The sequence below is a fragment of the Sus scrofa genome, chromosome 16 (assembly GCF_000003025.6).
Source record: "Sus scrofa isolate TJ Tabasco breed Duroc chromosome 16, Sscrofa11.1, whole genome shotgun sequence".
NCBI classification, from domain to species: domain Eukaryota; kingdom Metazoa; phylum Chordata; class Mammalia; order Artiodactyla; family Suidae; genus Sus; species Sus scrofa.
The window spans coordinates 55,418,162-55,440,283 of NC_010458.4; the positions used below are offsets into that span (position 1 = coordinate 55,418,162).

The following is a 22,122-nucleotide window of genomic DNA, read 5'->3' on the forward strand; positions in this document are numbered from 1 at the left end:
GGATTCTCGTGTGGCTGGTAGTACAACACACTTTGAGGACAGCTGCACAGGCTAAAGTGAGGGAGGAGGAAGAGAGTTGCTCCTGGCCTGTTCCAGGCTGATTGCGGATGTGTTTGCAACAGCCCCAGCTGGGCAGTCATTTTTCACTTAAGGAGCAAGTGAGTGGACAAAAGAAAACACAGTCACCTGGACTGGGGGGGTTGGGGGGGGGAGAAAAAGAGAGAGCACGTTGGTTCAGAAAGGCCACTTTATTGACGGAGATCAAACAGAAAGGAGTTCTCCACAGCCCTCCCTCACTCGCTACAGCGGCTTCACTGGGCATCTGAGACCAGCATGGGCAGGATGCCCCGCTGCCCACTCCTCGTCAGGCGGCCCCACAAAAACACATCACAGCCCGTGAAGATTCCTGGGCGCACCCCAGAATCCCTCAAACAGGTCTCGTGCATTTTTTTGTTTTGTTTTGTTTTAATATAGTACAAAATATGTTAAGTAAGAAAGGTCAGCTGTGCTGTGACATCGGTAGGACGTCCTTTGAGGATTATCGTCCCTCGAACATTACTTCTTATTGCAGTGAAACCTCTAGAAGGTAGAGCTGTACAAAAAAAAAAAAAAAGAAAAAAAAAAGTCTAAACAATTTTAAGAAGAGCAGCAACTGAACACTGCTTTAGTTCATTTAAATTTTCTTTCTCAAAAATACATTCCTAAATATACAAACTATACAATCTTGTCATGGTAATGCTGGTTTTTTTGTTTTTGTTTTTTTTTAATAACAATAGAGCCCCAACTAAAAAAAAAAAAAAAAAAAAAAAATCTGTGTGTCTTCAAACCATCAAGAGTACTAGCGGACTTGTGACTCAGTACCTTCATATAACACCACTTAAATAACTTTAGCCACAGTCTAGGTTCACAGCGTATTCAAGGGAACAAAGGAAATACTTTTCTGGCGATTTAAACATCGTCTGCAGAGAGGGTTGGGATATTCATCCGAGGCCGGGTGAAAAACGCCATCTTCTCCCTGTAAAAGAGCCCATCTCATTAGAGCCGAGCTTTTTTTTCTTTCTTTCTTTCTTTTTTTTGTCTTTTTAGGGCTGCACCCGCAGCAAATGGAGGTTCCCAGGCTAAGGGTCAAATTGGAGCTGCAGCTGCCGGCCTACACCACAGCCACAGCAATGCCAGATCCGAGCCGTTGTCTGACCTACACCACATCTCATGGCAATGCCGGATCCTTAACCCACTGAGCGAGGCCGGGGATTGAACCTGAGTCCTCATGGATACCAGTCAGATCTGTTTCACTGAGCCACGACAGGAACTCCTCTTTTTTTCTTTTTTGAAATTGAAGTATCGTTGATTTACAATGTTGTATGAATTTCTACTGTACAGCGCAGTGATTCAGTTATACATTTATACACGTCCTCGGTCACATTCTTTTCCATTATGGTTTATCTCAGGAGATTTTTAGGGGGCTGTGCCCGTGGCATGCAGAAGTTCCTAGGCCAGGGATTGAACCTGAGTCACAGTAGTGACAATGCCAGATCCTTAACCATTAGGCTACCAGGGAACTCCTCAGAATACTGAATAGAGTTCCATGTGCTATACAAGAGAACCTGCTAGTTTTCTTTTTTTTTTTTTTTCCATTTTAGGGCCACACCAGCGGGATATGGAAGTTCCCAGGCTAGGGGACAAATCGGAGCTGCAGCTACCAGCCTACACCACAGCCACAGCAACACAGGATTGAGCTGCATCTGCGACCTACACCACCGCTCACGGCAACACCATTTCCTGAGCGAGGTCAGGGATCGAACCTGTGTCCTCACGGATACTAGTTGGGTTCACTTCTGCTGCGCCACACTGGGAATTCCCTATTTATCCATTTTGCATGTAAGAGCTTGCATCTCAGAATGGGGTTTTTCAACCTCGCTTTATTGATATTATGGGCAGGATAATTCTTTGCTGTGGGGCTGCCCTATACATTGTAGGATGCTTACCCAGTAGATGCCAATAGCAGCTCTCCCTCTTTCCAGTTGTGACAATCAAAAGTGTGCCTAGACACTGCCATGTGTCCCTGGGGACCCCTCATCATCCCTGGTTGAGAACCACTGCTTCCAGGGACATCAGCAGGACCAGCCACCTTCAGTCCCCATTAGGGGCCTCTGGAGCCTGAAAGGGCCCTTGGGCCACTTCCACTGTTGGTTTGTTTTAGATTCCCAATTGGTTAAAAAATGAAGAGGGGCCCAAATGTGGTTACACAAATTATATGTTTATATTCCACAGGGGTTTTTTTTTAAGCACATACACAAACATGTGTAGCTCTTCAGAGAGGGCATTCACAAGTCTAAATGCAAAACTTCTGTGACCGGAAGCCCAGGCCGAAGGGGGTGCGGGACCCTGCCATGACATGCCTGGGTCCAGGGCGGCAAGCAGGCGTCTCCCTGAGATCCCGGCAGGCAGCAGGCAGAGGCCAGGCAAGCATCCGTCACCCCCCGGCTTATTTATCATTCAGCCAGTCCTCCACAGTTACTGGAGATGACAACACTAAGAGGCAAGGCCGGAGCAGGTGGCTCATTCATTAAAGAAGAGGCTCTGACAAATTAGCCCCAGTGGCGCGGGGACGGATGAAGACAGCCGAGGGAAAGCGCTGCGGCGCTCGCAGACCGCCAGGGACGGCCCGGCAGAGGATGAGCATCTGCTGCGAAGGGACCCTGGGACGGGGAGCAGCGAGACGAAGAAAAGAGGATGCAGGAGGCAGGCAGGATGGGAAGGGGAGGGCGGGCTGGCCGGGCGCCCACTGCTGACCTGAAAGACTGCACTTCTGGGGGCTCCTTACAGCTCTGGCCTCGAAGCCTGTGCACATCCTTGGCGGCCGTCCGCATCATCTTGTCTGTGTGAAGCTCGCCCTTGTGCTCTGCTCGGTCCATCTGTGGGGCAGAGGGAGGCAGCACAAAGTCCTTAGGGTCTCTGGAGATGGGTCAGCCCAGGAGAACTGTCTCGCACAGATGAGGGGTCTCTCGTCAAAGGTGGGAGGGTCTCAGAGCAGGCACCCTCACTCTTCCTGTTCCACTGCAGGACCCTCTTTATTCCAAATGATGAAGGGATGGGATCCCGTCATGTGTCAGAGAGGACGGGTTTTCGGGGCCAAGGGACGGAACGGCTGTGGGAACCCGTCAGAAGTAAGCTGGGCTGCCTGACAAAATGTGTGTTACCTCTCTCATCCTCAGGGCCACCTAGGAAGGTAAATTTTATTTTATTTTTTGTCTTTTTGCCATTTCTTAGGCCGCTCCCGTGGCATATGGAGGTTCCCAGGCTGGGGGTCGAATTGGAGCTGTAGCCGCTGGCCTACACCACAGCCACAGCAACGCCAGATCCGAGCCGTTGTCTGACCTATACCACAGCTCGCAGCAGTGCCGGATTCTTAACCCACTGAGCAAGGCCAGGGACCGAACCCGCAACCTCATGGTTCCTAGTCGGATTCGTTAACCACTGAGCCACGACGGGAATTCTTAGGAAGGTAAATTTTATAATGACCTCTATGTTACAGATGAGGAAACTAAGGCTCAGGTATGTTAAGAAACTTTTTAAACATCAAACAACTGAGAAATGGTGGAAACTCAATTCCACGTCACACAGTTGGGGGGCAGAGGCTTTAGATATGTTACACCCTTCCTTCCTGATACAAACCTATGGACACAATGTTGCTTTTGTCATATCAATGTACCATATACTTGAACACATTGCATGAAGACAGAATTTTGATCAATGAAGCTACCGTTTAAATCCATTTAAATGGCTCTTTAATAGCAGCTCCTTATCACTCATATACATACATTTTTTTTTTTTTTAAGCTGCACTCCCAGCATACGGAAGCACCCAGCCCAGAGATCAAATCCAAGCCATAGCTGTGACCTTGTGACCTATGTCCCAGCAGTGGCAAAGCCGGATCCTTTAACCCACTACACTGGGCTGGAGCTCGAATCCATGCCTCCACAGCAGCCTGAGCCACTGCAGTCGGATTCTTAACACACTGCACCTCAGCAGGAACCCATTGATGCTTTCTTAAGGCAGGGTGCATATGCACTTGTTTCTTACCTCTTTTTGCCTTGGGTACTAGGAAGCTCCAAGATTAATGTAATAGGCAATTACCATTAGATTAGGGATATATTTCCTTCTCTTCCTTAAAGCTTTGTATAATTTTCTATTTTCCTTAGTGCTTTTATTATAATCCTATTATAAGTATAGAGGTTATGAGTAATACAAAGAAAGGAAGAAACAGTTCTGGAACTTCTGAATTACCAGAGTCCATGTGAAGCCCCCACACTAGTCCAGACCTAAGAAGCCCAGCACCACTTCACTTCCCTGCTCTAAGCCATCACCACCTACACTGAGCACTGGTTTCAACCAATGACCCTCCCAACAATCCAGGCAGGCACCCTCCGCACTGCCTTGTTAGGATTTGTGAAGAGAGAAAACTAGCAAAAGTCTGTCAGGCCTGTCATGAGCGGCAATTCTGGCAGGTATTCCAGAAATGAGTTGAAGGTGGTTCTGTGTGTGCCCCATTGGTGGTGAATTTATCACTGTAGTCTGGGACCTGTTAGCTCAAGAGTCACACTGGGGCGGAAGTCAAATTTTTACTTATCCAGTTTTTTTTTTTTTCCCTCCATGGCCATGGCGAGCATTAGTTCCCAGGCCAAGGAGCAAATCCAAGTCACAGCAATGAAAACACCAAATCCTTAATCACCAGGCCGCCGAGGAACTCTCAATTGTTTTAAATGGAGCTCAAACAAGCAAATTTCCTCTAGCAGTTTAGAACCTTCCTGTTTGGCATACCCCCTAAAAGCTGCACCCAATATCTGCTATTCACAGATAAGATAAATCCCAGGGCTAGTAAAGACCCCAAACTGCTGCTGCTTTGAAGCTTTCCAGCCCAGAGACTTCTCATGGGGCTCAGAATGACATCATCTGCCTAGGCCCCCTCTCCAACCCCCTCCTCCCCCTCTAGGTATGGCCTCGGAACAGTTGCTTTTTGCAGGGTGGGGGGCCTGGGGGTGTCTCATGCAGTGAGAAATTAAACTCATTGTGTGCTATGGCCATTGTGTGGTTACATCTTTTTCCTGAGCAATCCTGACATCTCTCAAACTCACTACACTAGGGCAGAGTCGAGCAGGCCTGTATTCCCAGGTACCTTCATCAAGACAAAGCCCTGCAGGAGCCACAGCTCTTCCCTTTGGAGACAAGTGCTCTGTGGGACCACAGGGGCAGGCACTGGGGTAGCTCAGCGTCCTGTATCTGCTCTGCTAAAAGTGTGTGCCCCAGCGCAGATTAGGTATCCAACATACTTGATGAAGGACCTCCTGAAGGAATAAATGTGTGAATAATAAGAGTGTGCAGGAGTTCCCGTCATGGTGCAGTGGTTAAGGAATCCGACTAGGAACCATGAGGTTGAGGGTTCCATCCTGGCCTTGCTCAGTGGGTTGAGGATCTGGCGTTGCTGTGAGCTGTGGTGTAGGTCACAGACACTGCTCGGATCTGGCATTGCTATGGCTCTGGCGTAGGCCGGTGGCTATGGCTCCAATTAGACCCCTAGCCTGGGAACCTCCATATGCCGCCGGAGCGGCCCTGGAAAAGGCAAAAAAAAAAAAAAAGAAAAAAAAAGAGCGTGCACACATAAACACGGGAATGCAACGAAAGGTCCTAGCAGCCAGTCCAGAGAGAATAAAGTGTACTGGGTGGAGGGACTCCTGGTTCCCTTTGCTGATGGGTGTGAGTGGGCCCGGGAACACTCTCAGTGTTCACCGTGCCGAGAGAACCCAGCAAGGCTCTGGCCGCACCACCCTGCAGCGATGTGCCCTCTGCCCAGGGGGTGTGTGCCACCTCCTTTCCCTGCGGGCCGCTCACCCGCTTCTCCAGCATCCTCAGCAGCAGGCGGAAGTGCTCGTCCTCGCGCAACCACTGTGGCAGCTCCTTCTCCCCATGGCTCTTGGCTTGTTCCAGCTGCTCCTTGAGCTCCTTCAGCACCGAGATCTCCTGAGTCAGCTGGCTGTGCCAGGTCCTGGTTGCCTGCAGGTCCAACTCGAGGTCCAGCGAGGTGCGGAGCAGGCGCTCGGCGCGCAGGGATTTCACCGACGAAGGCTGCGGGATGGGAATGATTTTTGACTCGTTTTTAAAGGGCGGGTCCAGAGAGTCCACAGGACCGCCCCCATGGAACCCCAGAAGCCGTCCTTCGTTCATCCTCGGCTTCCACTCCTTCACAAATAGGCCTCGCTCTCCCCACCCCGGAACCTGTCTTGATTTCGCCTCGTCTGAGATATTGAGCATTTTTATGCCCTAGACACTGGGTGCTGGGCACTTTTTACTTCTGTTAACCTCAGTTCATTTTCACAAGTCTGTGAGGTCCTGTTACCATCTGCACAGATGAAGCGCCAAGAGGTCAAGTCACACAGATTAGAAGCAGTAAAGCTGCGATTCCACCCCAAGCCGCTGGCTGCAGACCCCAGTGATCGATGCTTTCTCTACTCTCAGTCCCCTCAACATCTGCGTCCTCCTTTTACTGGCTTCTTGTCACTAACCTGCTCTGAAGCTGTTCCCTCAATGCAGAAGGGAATGTGTGTGTGTGTGTGTGTACTTTTTTTCTTTTTATGGCTGCACCTGCGTCACAAGCAAGTTCCCAGGCTAGGGATCGAATCGGAGCTGCAGCTGAGGTCTAACACCACAGCCACATCAACACTGGATCTGAGCTGCATCTGTGACCTACACCACAGCTTTTGGCAATGCCAGATCCTTAACCCACCACTAAGCAAGGCCAAAGATTGAGCCCACATCCTCACGGAGACCTCGTCAGTCCTTAACCTGCTGAGCCACAGTGAGAACTCCTCAGGCTATATTTGAGTTGACTTCTTCAGTTATCTGTACGGAAAAGATCTTGATTAAGTACAATCATTAACTCTTCCACTATCAGAAAACGCTAATGATTAAAAAATACCTAAAGGACTATGGGAGGCAAAGTTCGAAGATGGCACTCAAGAGTCATACCTCCTGGAGTTCCCGTTATGGCGCAGTGGAAACGAATCCGACCAGTAACCATGAGGTTGCAGGTTCGAGCCCTGGCCTTGCTCAGTGAGCTGTGGCATTGCAGTGAGCTGTGGTGTAAGTCGCAGATGTCTGTGGCTGGGGTGTAGGCTGGCAGCTGTAGATCTGATTCAACCTCTAGCCTGGGAACCTCCACACGCCATGGGTTCAGCCCTAAAAAGTAAAAAAAAAAAAAAAAAAAAAAAGAAGAGTCACACCTCCTAACAACATACTCTATATAATCTCCTCTCCTTCAGTGTGGGTGAGACCTGTGAATACTATGGAGTATCACTCCTACGACTAACCAGTTGACCTTGAGTTAATCAAAAGGGAAGTTACCCTGGGTAGGCCTGACCTAATCAGGTGAGCCCTTAAAAGATTAAACTGGGCCCTTCCCGGAAAGAGGTCTCCTGTTCGCCTTGAAGAAGCAAAGTATGTTGTGGAGGAGGCCACCTGGAAAGGGCCTAAGAGGACCTCTGGTAGCTCCGAGCGGTCCCTGGCCTGCAACTAGCAAAGAAAACCACAGGGAAATAAGCGCTACCAGTGGCCTGGGGGAACCTGCATGCACCTCTTCCCCTAGTCAAACCCCTAGATGGGGATGCAGGCAGTCAACACCTAGATTTCAGCCTGATGAGACCCTGAGCAGAGGATCCAGCTAACCTGTGCCTCAACTCCTGACCCCTGGGAACTGTGAGATAATGAATGTGCATAATTTTAGGCTGCCAAATTGGTGGTAATTTTATGCAGCAACAGAAAACCAATACAATGCCCATTAAGGGATTTAAGAAATGGTACATAAGACATTTCGATGGGTTCTATCGTCACAAGGGTGGCAAGCATACTTTTGTGAACATGCTCAATGCAGAAGTTCTATGATGCTTTTTTTTTTTTTTTTCTTTTTGGTTGTATCTGGGGCACGTGGAAGTTCCCCGGCCAGGGAACGAACCTGAGCTGCAGCTGCAGTGTGCACAACAGCTGCGGCAATGCTGGATCTTTAACCTGCCGTGTCCCACAGGAACTTCCTCTACGATGCTTTTTGAGGGTGACCACTGTCTGGTCTGTGCTTATAAATGAGCAGGGCCAGGAAATCCAGCTGAGTTATCGATGTGGCTTGAGGTCTCAGAGCAGCAAATGAAGATTCTTTGCCTTTCCTCTGACCCATGTCCAGTCTCAGAAACTTGCCAGGACAGACCAGAGCAGAGAGAGGCCTAGCTCAGGCAGCAAGTGGAAAAAGCACTGCAGTGTCCAGGGGCCCTGCCATGGCCTCTGGATGCCCTCGCTCCTCAGGACATAATTAGGACCAGAGGGAAACGTGGGCTCAGACCCACCATCAAGGGGGTTCCCTTAGCAGGCCATCCCCCGGGCCAAGAGGAAAGGAGATGAACAACTAGGAATTTCCATGAGGCCTGCCTTGGCAAGGAGTGAGCTATAGGACGTGCCGGGGAGCAAGTAGGAGCTCCTGCCGTGTCATGGAACACCTGCTCCAGAATCCTCTAAGGAGTTTATTAAAATGTAGTTTCCAGGAGTTCCCATCATGGCTCAGTGGTAATGAATCCGACTAGCATCCGTGAGGACTTGAGTTTGATGCCTGGCCTCGCTCAGTGGGTTAAGGATCCGGCGTTGCCGAGACCTACGGTGTGGGTCGCAGATGTGGCTCGGATCCTGTGTTGCTGTGGCTTCAGCGTAGGCTGGCAGCTGTAGCTCTGATTTGACCTCTAGCCTGGGAACTTTCATATGTCACAGGTGCAGTCCTAAAAAGCAAAACAAACAAACAGACAAACAAGCTCCCAAGGAGACCCAGTGCCCCAGAGACTGCAGCACCAGCCAACCACAGCGGACAGGTTGGGGGCACTTGACTGTCCCTGGCGCTCAAGGCCATGTCCACATCCTACCATCACCTGCACGCTCCTTTCCAGATGTGCCTCCTCTGAATTGCCTGCTTTCTCTCTCCCTCTCTGGTTCTCTCTGGAGACTTGTGAGGGAGGGGCGGGGGTAAGCACAGGGCCACCTCCAGATGCTGGCTGTCAGTAGCAGGTCCGGAGGAGACGCAGAGGGCCGCAGAGGGGCCGGCCCCTGCTTGGGGCTGTCTGCACGCTCTCCTTCCTCTACAATTCTCTTTTGCTTTCCTCTAATTCTCTTTCTGCAAGCTCCCCAGAACCCCTGTGAAGTCCGCATTGAAAGCCCAAAGTGGGGAGGGAGGGCCCCACCACCCCTCCTGCAATCCTGCCTGGTCAAAGTCCCCATCAGGAGTTGGCCTTGGCCTAAGGCCACCCCACCCCCATCCCTTAGCCAAATCTCCGTAAGGAAAGGGAGCCTGCTCTGCAGGGGCAGCTTGTGGGCTCTTCCCCACCTGTTTCCAGCTGAACCGAGAGAAGCCCATTCACACCTCCCTGCTTCCCAGTTGCTGCTGACCGGGGTTGGGGTGGGGGTGGGGGGCCCAGGCTTGTCTGCCAGTAGGGAGGGCTGGGCGGGCTGTCGGGACCATCAAGTGCTCAGCCTGCTGGATGACACAGAGCAGGGTCCTGCCTGATGCAGGCTCCCGTCCGTGACCAAGACGCCTTGGGTGGATTAGTTCTTAGTGAGTCCAACTTCTACCCAAGAAGTCAAAGCCAAGTATGCACACTCCTGATCTAACCTGTTTGGCAGAAAAACAATGTTAGGTTTACCCTCTGGCACGTTCCCCAGTGTCTACACAGCCCTTAGTTCACCAGCTTGCCTTTGCAAATACCACCGTGCTCGCAAGAGCAACTTTCTTCAAACCGGCGGCTGAGGAGGAACAGTCAGACGTCAGGAGGTGTGTGTGCAGGACACGGGGCTTGGGGAGACAGGGGAGGAGCAGCAGGAACACAGAGGTGATGCTCTTACCCGCTTCATCCGGACACTGCGTCGCTCCAAGGAATTTCGAACAAAAGGTGGCTTCTTGGACAGGGTGGAGCTGTCACTGTCACTTCGGTTCAGCTGCAAGAGAAAAGTGACGGGAAGCTAATTAAGGCCTGGGCACATGGGGGCCAGGAAGCTGGCAGGGTCCCTGCCCTCAGTCCTTCCTCTTTTTGTTCCCCAGGGGCTGTGGGAGGCAGGTTTCATGTGCCCTTCCTTCTCTCAAGGTGAACACTCAGCGGGGTGCACTGGATGATGCACGCTGCTCACGGCCAACGCTGTGCTGTCCCGTGTTATCCTTCAGCAGCCCCGTGGGAGAGGAGCAGCGCTGCTTTACAAATGAGGAGACGAAGGGTTAGGGGTTCCTGAACTTGTCCGAGGTTGGCGAGCTGGGAACCGCACGGCGGCGTGGACACCAGGCAGTGTGACTGACTCTAGGATATACCGCCCCCTTGACTAAGGCTGACTTGCATCCGCTCTACTTTGTGGTCCACAGCGCCCGTCTTCATCTTCACAGCTCAAACGGAGTCGCTGTCAAGACTGACACATACATCAAAAAGCAGCCCACGGGCAAAGCCTCAGGGACCGTCTCCTTGGAGGAGGTGGAGCCGACACGCTCTGCGAGGGCTGTGCGGATCACAGCTCTCCCCTCCTCAGAATCCCCCTTCCATCACTGAGGGATCTGGACTCTCCCCAGAGGGCTGATATTCCTCATCCAGGGCCAGACATCGGGGCTGGAGTCAAGGCAGATGCTTTGCTACTGACAGCTGGTGCCCTCCTGGGAGACTGAATGGGGAGGTTAGGACGGCCACGCATCCCAGGGTGTGCGAGGCGGGGGGCTTCCTTCTGGAGTCGTATTTCCAGGTCAGTGGGATCGCAGCAGGCTGAGATGACCGTCCGTTCATTTGGCAGCTGGCAGCTCACTGCTGCAGGTCTCTCCTGAGAAGCTGTCCATGCCGTCACCATTTTTTGTGGTCATTAATGATTATTGGTGATAATGGTATTAATAGTCCTGTTACATTGGGGAACACAGGTCACCCCAGGGACCTACCTGATGAAATAGCTACGACACCAGGCAGAGTCTCAATCAGAAATAGACAATAGTAACAATAACAGCAACATGCATGGGGCCCCTACTATGTGCCAGCGGCTTTATCAACCATTTCATTTCATCCTCAGACAATCCAAACCTGGAGAGATGAACACACTTTTACAAGACATACATCTGCCAGCAGCAGAACAAGAGTTCAGGGTCCTGTCTGTGTGACTCCAGGATCACCTCCTCTCCTGGCCCCCAGGACACACGTAGGGCTCGGAGATGAAACTAATGAACAGACAGAGGGGTGGACCCTCTGGACTGGGGTGGATTCTTCCAAATGGACTAGCTGGTTATCATATCAGAAGGGGGCTTTCTCCTACATGGTTTTGATCCAAAGGTGGCACTTGCGGAATATGTGTCACATCAACTAGAGACACACTGTCAGGACAATATAGATCCTTAAGTCGTAGTTGTTAATGTGTTAAACTCCATGTGATAAAAGAGCATTGAAAGCTACATTAAGTCCTTGGACTTAACTTTTTCTTAAAGATGTATTAACACATTGGATTTCAGACATGGCAGAGACAATTGCTGCCTTTTGGTTATTTCCATGTGATAGCTAGGGGAAAAGGAGCAGAGACGTAAAATCACTGGAAGTCACAGGGAGCTACTTGGGGATAAGAATTTTGGAAGGACTGTATCCATCAGGTCAAAGTGAGCTAACCAACCAACACATGCACCAGCACTGCTGATAAATACACAGCAGTGGTGGCTGTGCGAGCTGTGGGGACTAGAATACACTGTTTCTACCCTCATGGATTTCAAGTCCAGTGGGGGGCCCAAGCCCAGGTAACTCACCAGGTGACACAGGCCATGCTGAGGACCACAGAAGGGAGGCACCCGGTGAAGGGCACCTGGTGTGCAGACATGTGGCATTGGGCCAGAAGGGATTACTTGTATTCAGAACAAAGTACCCTGACCTTCTGCATCTATGAAATGGGATTAACACAACTTGCCTGGCAGGGCTGTTGGGGAAATCAGATGACACAGAAAAGAGGTATTTTTTGAGGGGGAGGAGGAGTGGGGACTAATCTAAGTAGCATTTGAAACTCCATCCCTTTAGGCCCCTTGGCGGAGGACAAGGCCCACCTTCCACAGCAAGCAAGCGTCAGAGTCTTGCTTTTTATGGCCTCCCTTGCAGCTAGAAGCAGGCACAGGACTAGCCTCTGACAATTACATGCAACTGCCCTAGGCTCTGAATCATGACCTGGTTAGGTGGACCTCCGTTACTGAGCCTCTTAGATGTAACCAGGCCACTCTCTTCTGTTCCACGCGCATCTGTGTTTGTTGGTGTCTCAGGAAGAAGCCTTCGTGGTGAGTAGTGGCAGCAACAGTAGCCGGAGACCCCATGGCCTCTGGCAGTGGCCAGAGTCTGGCGTAGGTGACAGTGCTGAACCCCAAAGGCAATGGCAGGGCCCGCCGGGGCCACGTTCTCCAGCAGCTTGCGGTGTCCTAACCTGACTGTCTTTGCGGTAGGATTTTGGCTGTGCCTGTCTTGTGGCTGCCTGATTTCTGAGGCTGGTTCTCCAGTCTTCTGATGAATATGTGAACTACTCAATTTCCTTTCTAAAAATGTCTTCCCTGCATAGCCTGCCGACATTCTGTGTCTGTTGCTTGTTGTTAAGCACCCTGATCAAGGAGTTCCCGTCATGCCTCAGTGGTTAATGAAACTGGCTAGGATCCATGAGGATGCAGGTTCGATCCCTGGCCTCGCTCAGTGGGTTAAGAGTCTGGCGTTGCCATGAGCTGTGGTGTGGGTCGTAGCCGTGTCTTGGATCCCGCGTTGCTGTGGTTGTGGCATAGGCCAGCAGCTATAGCTCCAATTCGACCCCTAGCCTGGGAACCTCCATGTGCTGTGGGTGCGGCCCTCAAAAGACAAAAAGACCAAAAAAAAAAACAAAAAACACAAAACACAAACACCTGACCAATACAGAACTTGGTGCTAGGTGCTCGGGAGTGGGGTGCTATAAACCACAGAGTGGAAGACAAGAAGATGGCTGTGTCCTGGAGGTAGGATGGGGCACAGCCAGGCACCAATGTTCCCTATTGGGAATTTGCGGATGCTCATTTTGTGAATGAAACGCAGAGAGATACACTGTTACCTGTTGGACCTACAAAGACAGACTGCATGCCTACAGTTTCAGGGGAAATGATAGGAAAAAATTCAGGATGTTGTACTGACTACTTCTTTTTTTTTTGTCTTTTTGCCATTTCTTGGGCCGCTCCCGCAGCATATGGAGGTTCCCAGGCTAGGGTCGAGTAGGAGCTGTAGCCACCAGCCTACGCCAGAGCCACAACAACGTGGGATCCGAGCTGAGTCTGCAACCTACACCACAGCTTATGGCAATGCCGGATCCTTAACCCACTGAGCAAGGCCAGGGCTCAAACCTGCAACCTCATGGTTCCTAGTCGGATTCGTTAACCACTGTGCCACACTGGGAACTCCTGTACTGACTACTTCTTGTAGCCTTAAGTAAGATGCTACAAGAAACAGATAAGCTTGGGCCAAAGTGCAGTCAGAAAGCAAAGACAGAAAAATAGATATGCCTATGGACGGAAGGTTTCCTTCTTCCTTCCTCCCTCCCTGAAAATTCTTTTCCTTTATAGTTTATTACAGGGTATTGAAAATAGTTCCTTGTGCTATACAATCGGACTTTGTTGTTTACCCATCCTGTCTGTCATAGTTTGCATCCGCTAATCCCAAACTCCCAGTTCCATCCCTCCCTCCCCCACCTCCCCCTTGGCAACCACCAGTCTGCTCTCTATGTCTGCGAGTCTGTTTCTGTTTCATTGCTAAGTTCATCTGTGTCATCTTTCAGATGCCACATCTAAGTGATATCATATGGTATGTGTCTTTCTCTGACTTACTTCACTTAGTATGAAAATCTCTAGGTCCATCCGCGTAGCTGCAAATGGCATAATTTCATTCTTTTTTAATGGCTGAGTGGTACTCGATTGTGTATATGTACCACGTCTTCTTTATCCATTCATCTGTCGATGGACATTTAGGTTGTTTCCACATCTTGGCTGTTATAAGTAGTGCTGCCATGAACACAGGGGTGTAGGTATCGTTTTGAATTATAGTTTTGTCTGGATATATACCTAGGAGTGGGATTGCTCGATCATACGGTAGCTCTATTTTTAGTTTTCTGAAGAACCTCCACACTGTTTTCCATAGTGGTTGTACAGTTTACATTCCCACCGACAGTGTAGGAGGGTTTCCTTTTCTCCACACCCTCTCCAGCATTTGCTATCTGTAAATTTTTAATGATGGCCATTCTGATCAGTGTGAGGTGGTAACTCACTGTCATATGTTGAGCATCTTTTCATGTGCCTGCTGGCCATCCACATGTCTTCTTTGGAGAAATGTCTATTTAGATCTTCTGTCCATTTTTTGATTGGATTGTTGTTGTTTTGTTATTGAGTTGTATGAGCTGTTTGTTTACTTGGGAAATTAAGCCCTTGTCAATTGCATCATTTGCAAGTACTTTCTCCCACAGACTGGGAATTTCTCTCTTTCTTTTTTTCTTCTTCCCCTTTTTGCTTTTTAGGGCTGCACCTGCGGCATATGGAGTTCCCAGGCTAGGGGCTGAATTGAAGCTACAGCTGCCGGCCTACACCACAGCCACAGCAACACGGGATCTGAGCTGCATCTTCGACCTACACCACAGTTCATGGCAACGCCAGATCTTTAACCCACTGAGCTGGGCCAGGGATTAAACTTGCAGCCTCATGGTTCCTAGTCAGATTTGTTTCCTCGGAGCCACGACAGGAACTCTCAGACTGGGAATTTCTTGATCCATAGCCCTGCAGGCTTGGAAACTGGTCCAGATAATAACGTATGGAAGGGCCCAGCATAGTGCTAGGTGTGTTACAGATGCTTAATCAATGAGACTGGAGCACTTTGTTATTCAAGGATGCTAATCCTGGAGAAGGCCATTTAAAGTGACTCCATTTAACGGGCAACCAGAATCTCATGGAAAACAGTGGGGAAAAAAGTTTGAAGTTTTAGTTGGAAAAGAAAAACACTTTAAAGAAGTTACATTTCATATCTTCCACTTGACAAAATGACAACTGCATTCTAAGCTTGATGAACAAGAATAAATCAAATACTCATTTCTTTGGGTATGATTTTTCCAAAAAGTGAAACTCTTCCTTTTGTGTTTTATTTCCACTGCATGTTCAAAAAGGTGGTAATTTTGCCAAAAGTAGATTATCCATTATCCTAAGGGCTTTTCTAAATCCTTCAAGTTATTCACATTTGAAATGCAGATTGCATTTTTTTCCCCTCTTCTTCCGGCTGGCTTAATTGCAGGCTCTTTCACTTGCAATTCAGAACTTCCCTCACTTTAAAATCACATTCAGGAATTCCCATTGTGGCTCAGCAGGTTAAGAACCCAGCTAGGATCCATGAAGATGTGGGTTGGATCTCTGGCCTCGCTCAGTGGGTTAAGGATCTGGCGTTGCCGTGAGCTGCAGTTTAGCTCTGTCCCCTCCACTCATCCAAGAGCAGTGGCCCCCACAGCTCAGTTCCAGCCAAATGTCACCATGACAGAATGTATAGCCGGTGGGGCTAGACAGTCCATTTTTTCCAAGAGAAACTGGAATTTTATGTGCAATGTCTACATTTTATTTTAATCTACTTTTCTGGCCATGCCCGTGGCATGTAGAAATTCTCAGGCCAGGGACTGAACCCATGCTGTAGCTGTAACCAGAGCCACAGCAGTGACAATGCCAGATCCTTAAGCCGCTGAGTCATAAGGGAACGCCTTTATTTTACTTTTAATTGAATTTCCTAAGTCCTCTTTTCTTATTTTTTTCTTTTTAGGGCTGCACCTGCGGCACATGGAAGTTCCCAGGCTAGGGGTCGAATTGGAGCTGCAGCTGCCGCCTACACCACAGCTACAGCAATGCAAGATCTGAGCTGCATCTGTGACCTTCGCCGCAACGTGTGGCTAAGCCAGATCCTCAAGCCACTGAATGAGGCCAGGGATCAAACCCGCATCCTCACGGACCTCATGCCAGGTTCTTAACCCACTGAGTCACAAAGGGAATTCTGCTGTGAATTTCTACGTTTTCGATGTTAGCTAAAAGGTCAAATAAAACCCCCCTAAACCTAAGACTAACTAATACCGGTTGCTATTTTGCAACCAACCTCAGGCTGCACACTGGAATTGCCCTGCGGGGCGGTGGGGAAGAACTGCCGCTAAAGGATGGTAAGGGTCCGTTTGATCCCAGCAAGCGGTGTGGAAGGGAAGGGGAGGGTGTAAACAGGAGGACGGGAGAGTTGCCTGGAAGTATCAAAAGCACTGGCCATGCTTTACTTAATTCAATTGGTAAAACACCCCATGGTGGCGCAGTGGTTGACGAATCCGACTAGGAACCATGAGGTTTCGGGTTCGATCCCTGGCCTTGCTCAGTGCGTTAAGGATCTGGCGTTGCCGTGAGCTGTGGTGTAGGTTGCAGACGTGACTCAGATCCCGTGTTGCTGTGGCTGTGGTGTAGGCCGGCAGCTGCAGCTCTGATTCGACCCCTGGCCTGGGAACCTCCATATGCCGAGGGAGCGGCCCTAGAAAAGGCACAAAGATAAAAACAAAAACCAAACAAAAAAAGCAACCCCATAGAGTCGGTTTATTAACTCCACGAGGAAACTGAGGCTCAGAGAGGCATGACTGTGCCTGAGGATGCCTGACCACGGAAGTGTAATTGGGATTGGCATCCAGGACTGTGTGAGGTCCAGGGCTTTCCGACAGTCAGAGAGAAGCGGGTGCCCTGGCGGGGGAACGTGCCGCACGGTTCCTTACCCGACACACGTACTGGCTCTGGGGTCCCGGGGAGAAGGTCTTGGAGCGGATGATGGTGCTCCCTCGAAGAAACGGCCCTGAGGATGGGGTGCCCACCCGCCGGTCCTTGGGCCGCACTACGGTGGGAGATGGTGCTGGGGTTTCTGTGTTGGTTTCTTTGTCCACCTGAGGAAGAGGTCATCGCTTTGAGGCCGCCAGTATCCAGAGTCTCAGCCACCCACCCCGAGACTCAGCTGCCCCCTGACTCCTGTCACCTTGCCTTTGACCTTCAGACACAGCTAGAGGCTTCTGCGGCCTCAGCCCAGCCCAGCTCAGCCAGGATGGCACCCAGGGGCGGAGCGCTGGCCCCAGTCCTCCCTGCGACGGTGGACTGGGGCTAGTGGGAGACATCCAGTCTCCACACACGAGCTCACAGAGCAGAGGGTACCTCAAGCATGGCTGTCCTGGACTTCACACCCTGGAGACTTCTGTCCCAACCACATTTTGACAAAGCCACAGCCAAGGCCTCCATTGGCCCAGCCAAGAGCTGCAATGTTTTCTTGCAGTTACAGAGGCGACCAGAAAATCTTGTTTTTTAAACGAGGTGATTAGGGTGTCTATTGTCCTTTCACGGTAGTTATCAGCAAAGATAAATAAGTCAAAGCACCCTGGGAGTTCCCATCATGGCTCAGTGGTTAACGAATCCGACTAGGAACCATGAGGTTGCGGGTTCGATCCCCGGCCTTGCTCAGTGGATTAAGGATCCGGCGTTGCTGTGAGCTGTGGTGTAGGTTGCAGACAAGGCTCGGTTCTGGCACTGCTGTGGCTCTGGCGTAGGCCAGCAGCAACAGCTCCGATTCAACCCCTAGCCTGGGAACCTCCATATGCCGCAGGAGCAGCCCTAGAAAAGACAAAAAGACAAACAACAACAACAACAACAAAAAACCACCCCAACAGCAGGCCTTGGTCAGCCTCAAAAGGGCCTTTGTGTAATTTTGAAAAAGGGGCCCCTTTGGCTGGAGAAACTACAGAAGGGTTTCCCGTGGTGTGGAGCTGTTAGAAGGCAGGCCTAGGTTCTTCTCCAATCCCTCCCTGGTCGGGCGCCTTTGTGCAGTGCACAACCTGTAGCTCCACCCCTTGTGCCCTGAGCAAATGCAATGGGGTCTTTACTTCCAGGAGTCCTGTGGGTGGAAAAAGGCAGGGAGATCTCTGTGGAGCCTGAAGCCTGTTATAACATGTCATCTTAGCACAGCCAGGAAGCAGGAAGCAAGGGGAGCCTGACTAGACCCCTTTCCTATTGCCCTTTGGGTGGATCCAAAGGGAGAAATCCATTCCTTCGAAATCTCGGAACCCATCTGCAAGGCTGGTATTGATGTGCCCATTTTAGAGATGAGGAAGCCAAGGCTCGAGGGGGATGAAGTCATCTGCCTACAGCTACACAGCCAGGGAGGAGCAGAGCCAGCCTTTGAACCCAAACCCAACTGACTACAAAGCAGGAGGTCTGCAGAGGGCAGGAGAGAAGAGGGGACGAGTCAGCCTCTTCTAGTTTACTTGTCCCCCAAAATGATCCCAATTCCAGGCAGAGATGCTCCTATACAACCTTCGCCAGGTCACCCCATTCTGAAGGCCTGTCCGCTGATACTGGAGGATGAGACTTAGCCCCAAGCCTTCTCCAGATGCCAGGGTTCAAGGATCGAGGGCTGCTTCCCCGAGACAGCCCTTCCCACCTCCCCAGCCCTCCCTACCTTTAACGCTGGGCACCCGTCCATATCAGGTGAGGCTTTCTCAGCAAACACGTCCTCCTCCCCATCCTCCTCCTCCTCCTCTTCCGCTGCTGCCTCGCTCTCGCTGGTACCCTCCTCGTACCGCCTGTGATGACAAGGCCCTCTGGTTACCCCCCGTGCCCACTTGTCATTGGCTCACCTGCCTTTAAAAGCATCCAGGGCAGGGCTTGCAAGGATTTTCAGGAGTGAGATACATTTTCTTTTTAAATCCGTTTTAGTGAGATCTACCTTCCACAGAAAAAAATGCATTTTGTGTAGAGTTGGATGAGTTTGGACCAACGCGTTTCCCTGTGTAACCCCCACCACACTTAAGAGTGTCCCATGACCTGAAAGGTTCCCTTGGACCCTTTCCCAATGCATCTCTCCCCACCCCCAGCCCATCCATGATCAGCTTTCTGTCACTAAAGATTAAATCTGTTGGAGTTCCCGTCGTGGCGCAGTGGTTAACGAATCCGACTAGGAACCATGAGGTTGCGGGTTCAATCCCTGGCCTTCCTCAGTGGGTTAGGGATCCGGCGTTGCCATGAGCTGTGGTGTAGGTTGCAGACGCGGCTCGGATCCTGCGCTGCTGTGGCTCTGGCATAGGCTGGTGGCTACAGCTCCGATTAGACCCTTAGCCTGGGAACCTCCATATGCCGCAGGAGCGGCCCAAGAAATGGCAAAAAGACAAAAACCAAAAAAACAAAATAAAAGATGAAATCTGTTGATCTCAAACTTCTAATTTAGCCCCCCTACCTTTCTCCTTTATATATACACCATATATAAAATAGATAATCAACAGGGCCCATTGTATAGCATAGGGAACTCTGCTTAATAATCTGTAATAGCCTGTACGGGAAAAGAATCTGGAAAAGAATAAATACATGTCTGTATAGGTAGAAATGATTCACTTTGCTGGGCACCACACTGTAATTCCACTATACTCCCGTATAAAGTAAAAACAAAAAAAAAAAAAAAAAAAGAAAAAGGTTAAACCTTATTTTTCTCGCATTTCATAGCAATGGAATCAGATGGTACAGGCTCTTTTTGTCTCTGGCTTCATTTTCAGCATCATGTCTCTGAGATCCATCCCCGTTCATCTCAGCAGTCCTTTTCGTTGTTGAGTAATCTTCCACTGGGTGGACAGACTCCAATTTGATCATCAGGTGATAAACACCTGGACGGTTCTTCCTATTTCTTAGCAATTATGGTGCAAGTGTCACAGGTCTATGTAGATACAGGAGTTCATTCCTCTTGGACATGGTTTAGTTTGCCCGGCTGCCATAACACAATACCACAGACTGGGTGGGTTTGACAGAATTTTTAAAAAAGTTTTTTTTGTGGCCACACCTGTGGCACATGGAAGTTCCCAGGATAGGGGTTGAATTGGAGGCCTACAGCTGAGGCCTACGCCACAGTCACAGCAACACTGGATCCAAGATGCATCTGCGACCTACACCGCACCTTGCAGCAATGCTGGATCCTTAACCCACTGAGCGAGGCCAGGGATTGAACCTTCTTACAGAGACAATGTTGGGTCCTTAACCTACTAAGCCACAATGGGAACCCCGGCAACAGAAATTTATTTCCCAGTTCTAGAGGCTAAAAGTCTAAGATCAAGGCATGGGCAGGTTTGGTTTCCTCTGGGGGCTCCCTCTGTGACTTGCAGACGGCTGCCTTCTTGCTGTGCCCTCTTCTCTGTGTGTGTCCCTGGTGTCTCTGTGTGTCCAAATTTCCTCTTCTTATAAGGACACCAATCGGCTTGGACGAGGGCCCACCCTAGCTTTAATAGTCTCTCATGCTGACTTAATCATTGCTTTAAAGACCCTGTCTTGAAAAACAGTCACATTCTCAGGCATTGGGGTCAGAGCTTCAATATACGAACTCTGGGGAGACACAATTCAGACCATAACAGGTTTTCCCACGTGGCTGTACCACTGTATATGCCCACAGTAATGGTAATGAGAATTCCAGTTCCTCATCTCCACTTGGCATTGTCAAATTTAGTCATTTAACTGGGTGTGTACTCATATCTCATAGTGGGTTTTTTGTTTGTTTTTTCTTTTTTAGGGCTGCTCCTGCAGCAAATGGAAGTTCCCAGGCTAGGGGTTGAATCAGAGCTGCAGCTGCCAGCCTACACCATAGCCACAGCAAGACCAGACTGATGTTGCAGCTTGAGGCAACACCGGATCCGTAATCCACTAAGCAAGGCCAGGGATTGAACCCACATCCTCCTGGATACTAGTCAGGTTCTTTTTTTTTTTTTTTTTTTTTTTTTTTTTGCTTTTTAGGGTCGCCCCCATGGCATATGGAGGTTCCCAGGCTAGGGGTCTAATCGGATCTGCAGCTGCCGGCCTACACCATGGCTCACAGCAATGCTGGATCCTTAACCCCACTGAGCGAGGTCAGGGATTGAACCTGCAACCTCATGGTCATATTCGTTTCCACCAAACCACGACGGGAACTCCGCTCGTCAGGTTCTTAACCCACTAAGCCACAATGGAAATGGCCTCATTGTAGTTTTAATTTGCATTTTCCCGCTGAGAATATTTTCCTGCATTTATTGACCATTCCTATTTCCTTTTGCAAGGTGTCTATTAAAAATTTTTAGCCCTTTAAGAAGTGGGTTGTCTTTTTATTACTGAGTTGTAAAGAGTTCATTCTATATTCTAGACAGATATCCTTTGCAAATATTTTCTCCATGTCTGTGGCTTGCCTTTTCCTCTTCTAAATGATCTTCCAAAGAAGAGAAGCTTTTGATTGTGCTAAAGTCCCATTTATTAGTTTTTCTCTTTTATGGTTTATGCTTTTCACGTTGTACCTAAGAAATCTTTGCCTACTCCAGAGGTGCAAAGAATTTCTCCTCTATTTTCTTTCTTTCTTTTTTGCTTTTTAGAGCCAAACCCTCAGCATATGGAAGTTCCCGGGCTAGGGGTCGAATCAGAACTGTAGGTGCCGGTCTACACCACAGCCACAGCAACGTGGGATCCGAGCCTTGTCTGTGACCTACACCACAGCCACAGCAATGCCAGATCCCAGCCGTGTCTGTGACCTACACCACAGCTCACAGCAATGCCGGATCCTTAACCCACTGAGAGAGACCAGGGATCGAGCCTGCGTCCTCATGGATCCTGGTTTGGTTTGTTACCACTGACCCACAAATGGGACCTCCTCTCCTCTATTTTCTTTTAGGAGTTTTACAGTTTCAGGTTTTATATTTTGCTCCATGATCCATTTCAGGTTAATTTTTGTCCATGGTACTCAAAGTTAATTTTTTTCTATGTGGATATTCAATGGGGTTGCAGCAGCATTTGTTGAAGAAACTTTAGCTTTAGTGATATTTTTCATAATTATCCTTTCCCCTTGGATTCCAGGGTTGGAAGGAGCTGGTGTGACAAATGGACTGCATCGGTTAATTAGTAATTTATCTCTATTGCCATCTTTGCTTTTCAAAGACATACATAACCACCAGGCTTCTGAGCAGCATGAGGCAGTATTACCATACTGAGCTGAAGGGATTCCAGCCAAAAGCAGAGAATCT

The 22,122-nt window shown here is 49.7% G+C and overlaps 1 protein-coding gene across 1 annotated transcript in view; it reads right to left on the reverse strand.

Moving 5' to 3' along the window:
- Positions 230-22,122, reverse strand: part of WWC1 (WW and C2 domain containing 1) — a 176,812-nt gene continuing 154,919 nt past the window's right edge. Inside the window, 6 exon segments of the mRNA XM_021077057.1 lie at positions 230-1,015; positions 2,794-2,915; positions 5,890-6,123; positions 9,925-10,017; positions 16,840-17,004; positions 18,564-18,687. Of these exon segments, the coding sequence (XP_020932716.1) occupies positions 949-1,015; positions 2,794-2,915; positions 5,890-6,123; positions 9,925-10,017; positions 16,840-17,004; positions 18,564-18,687 (805 nt within the window). The 3' untranslated portion in view covers positions 230-948.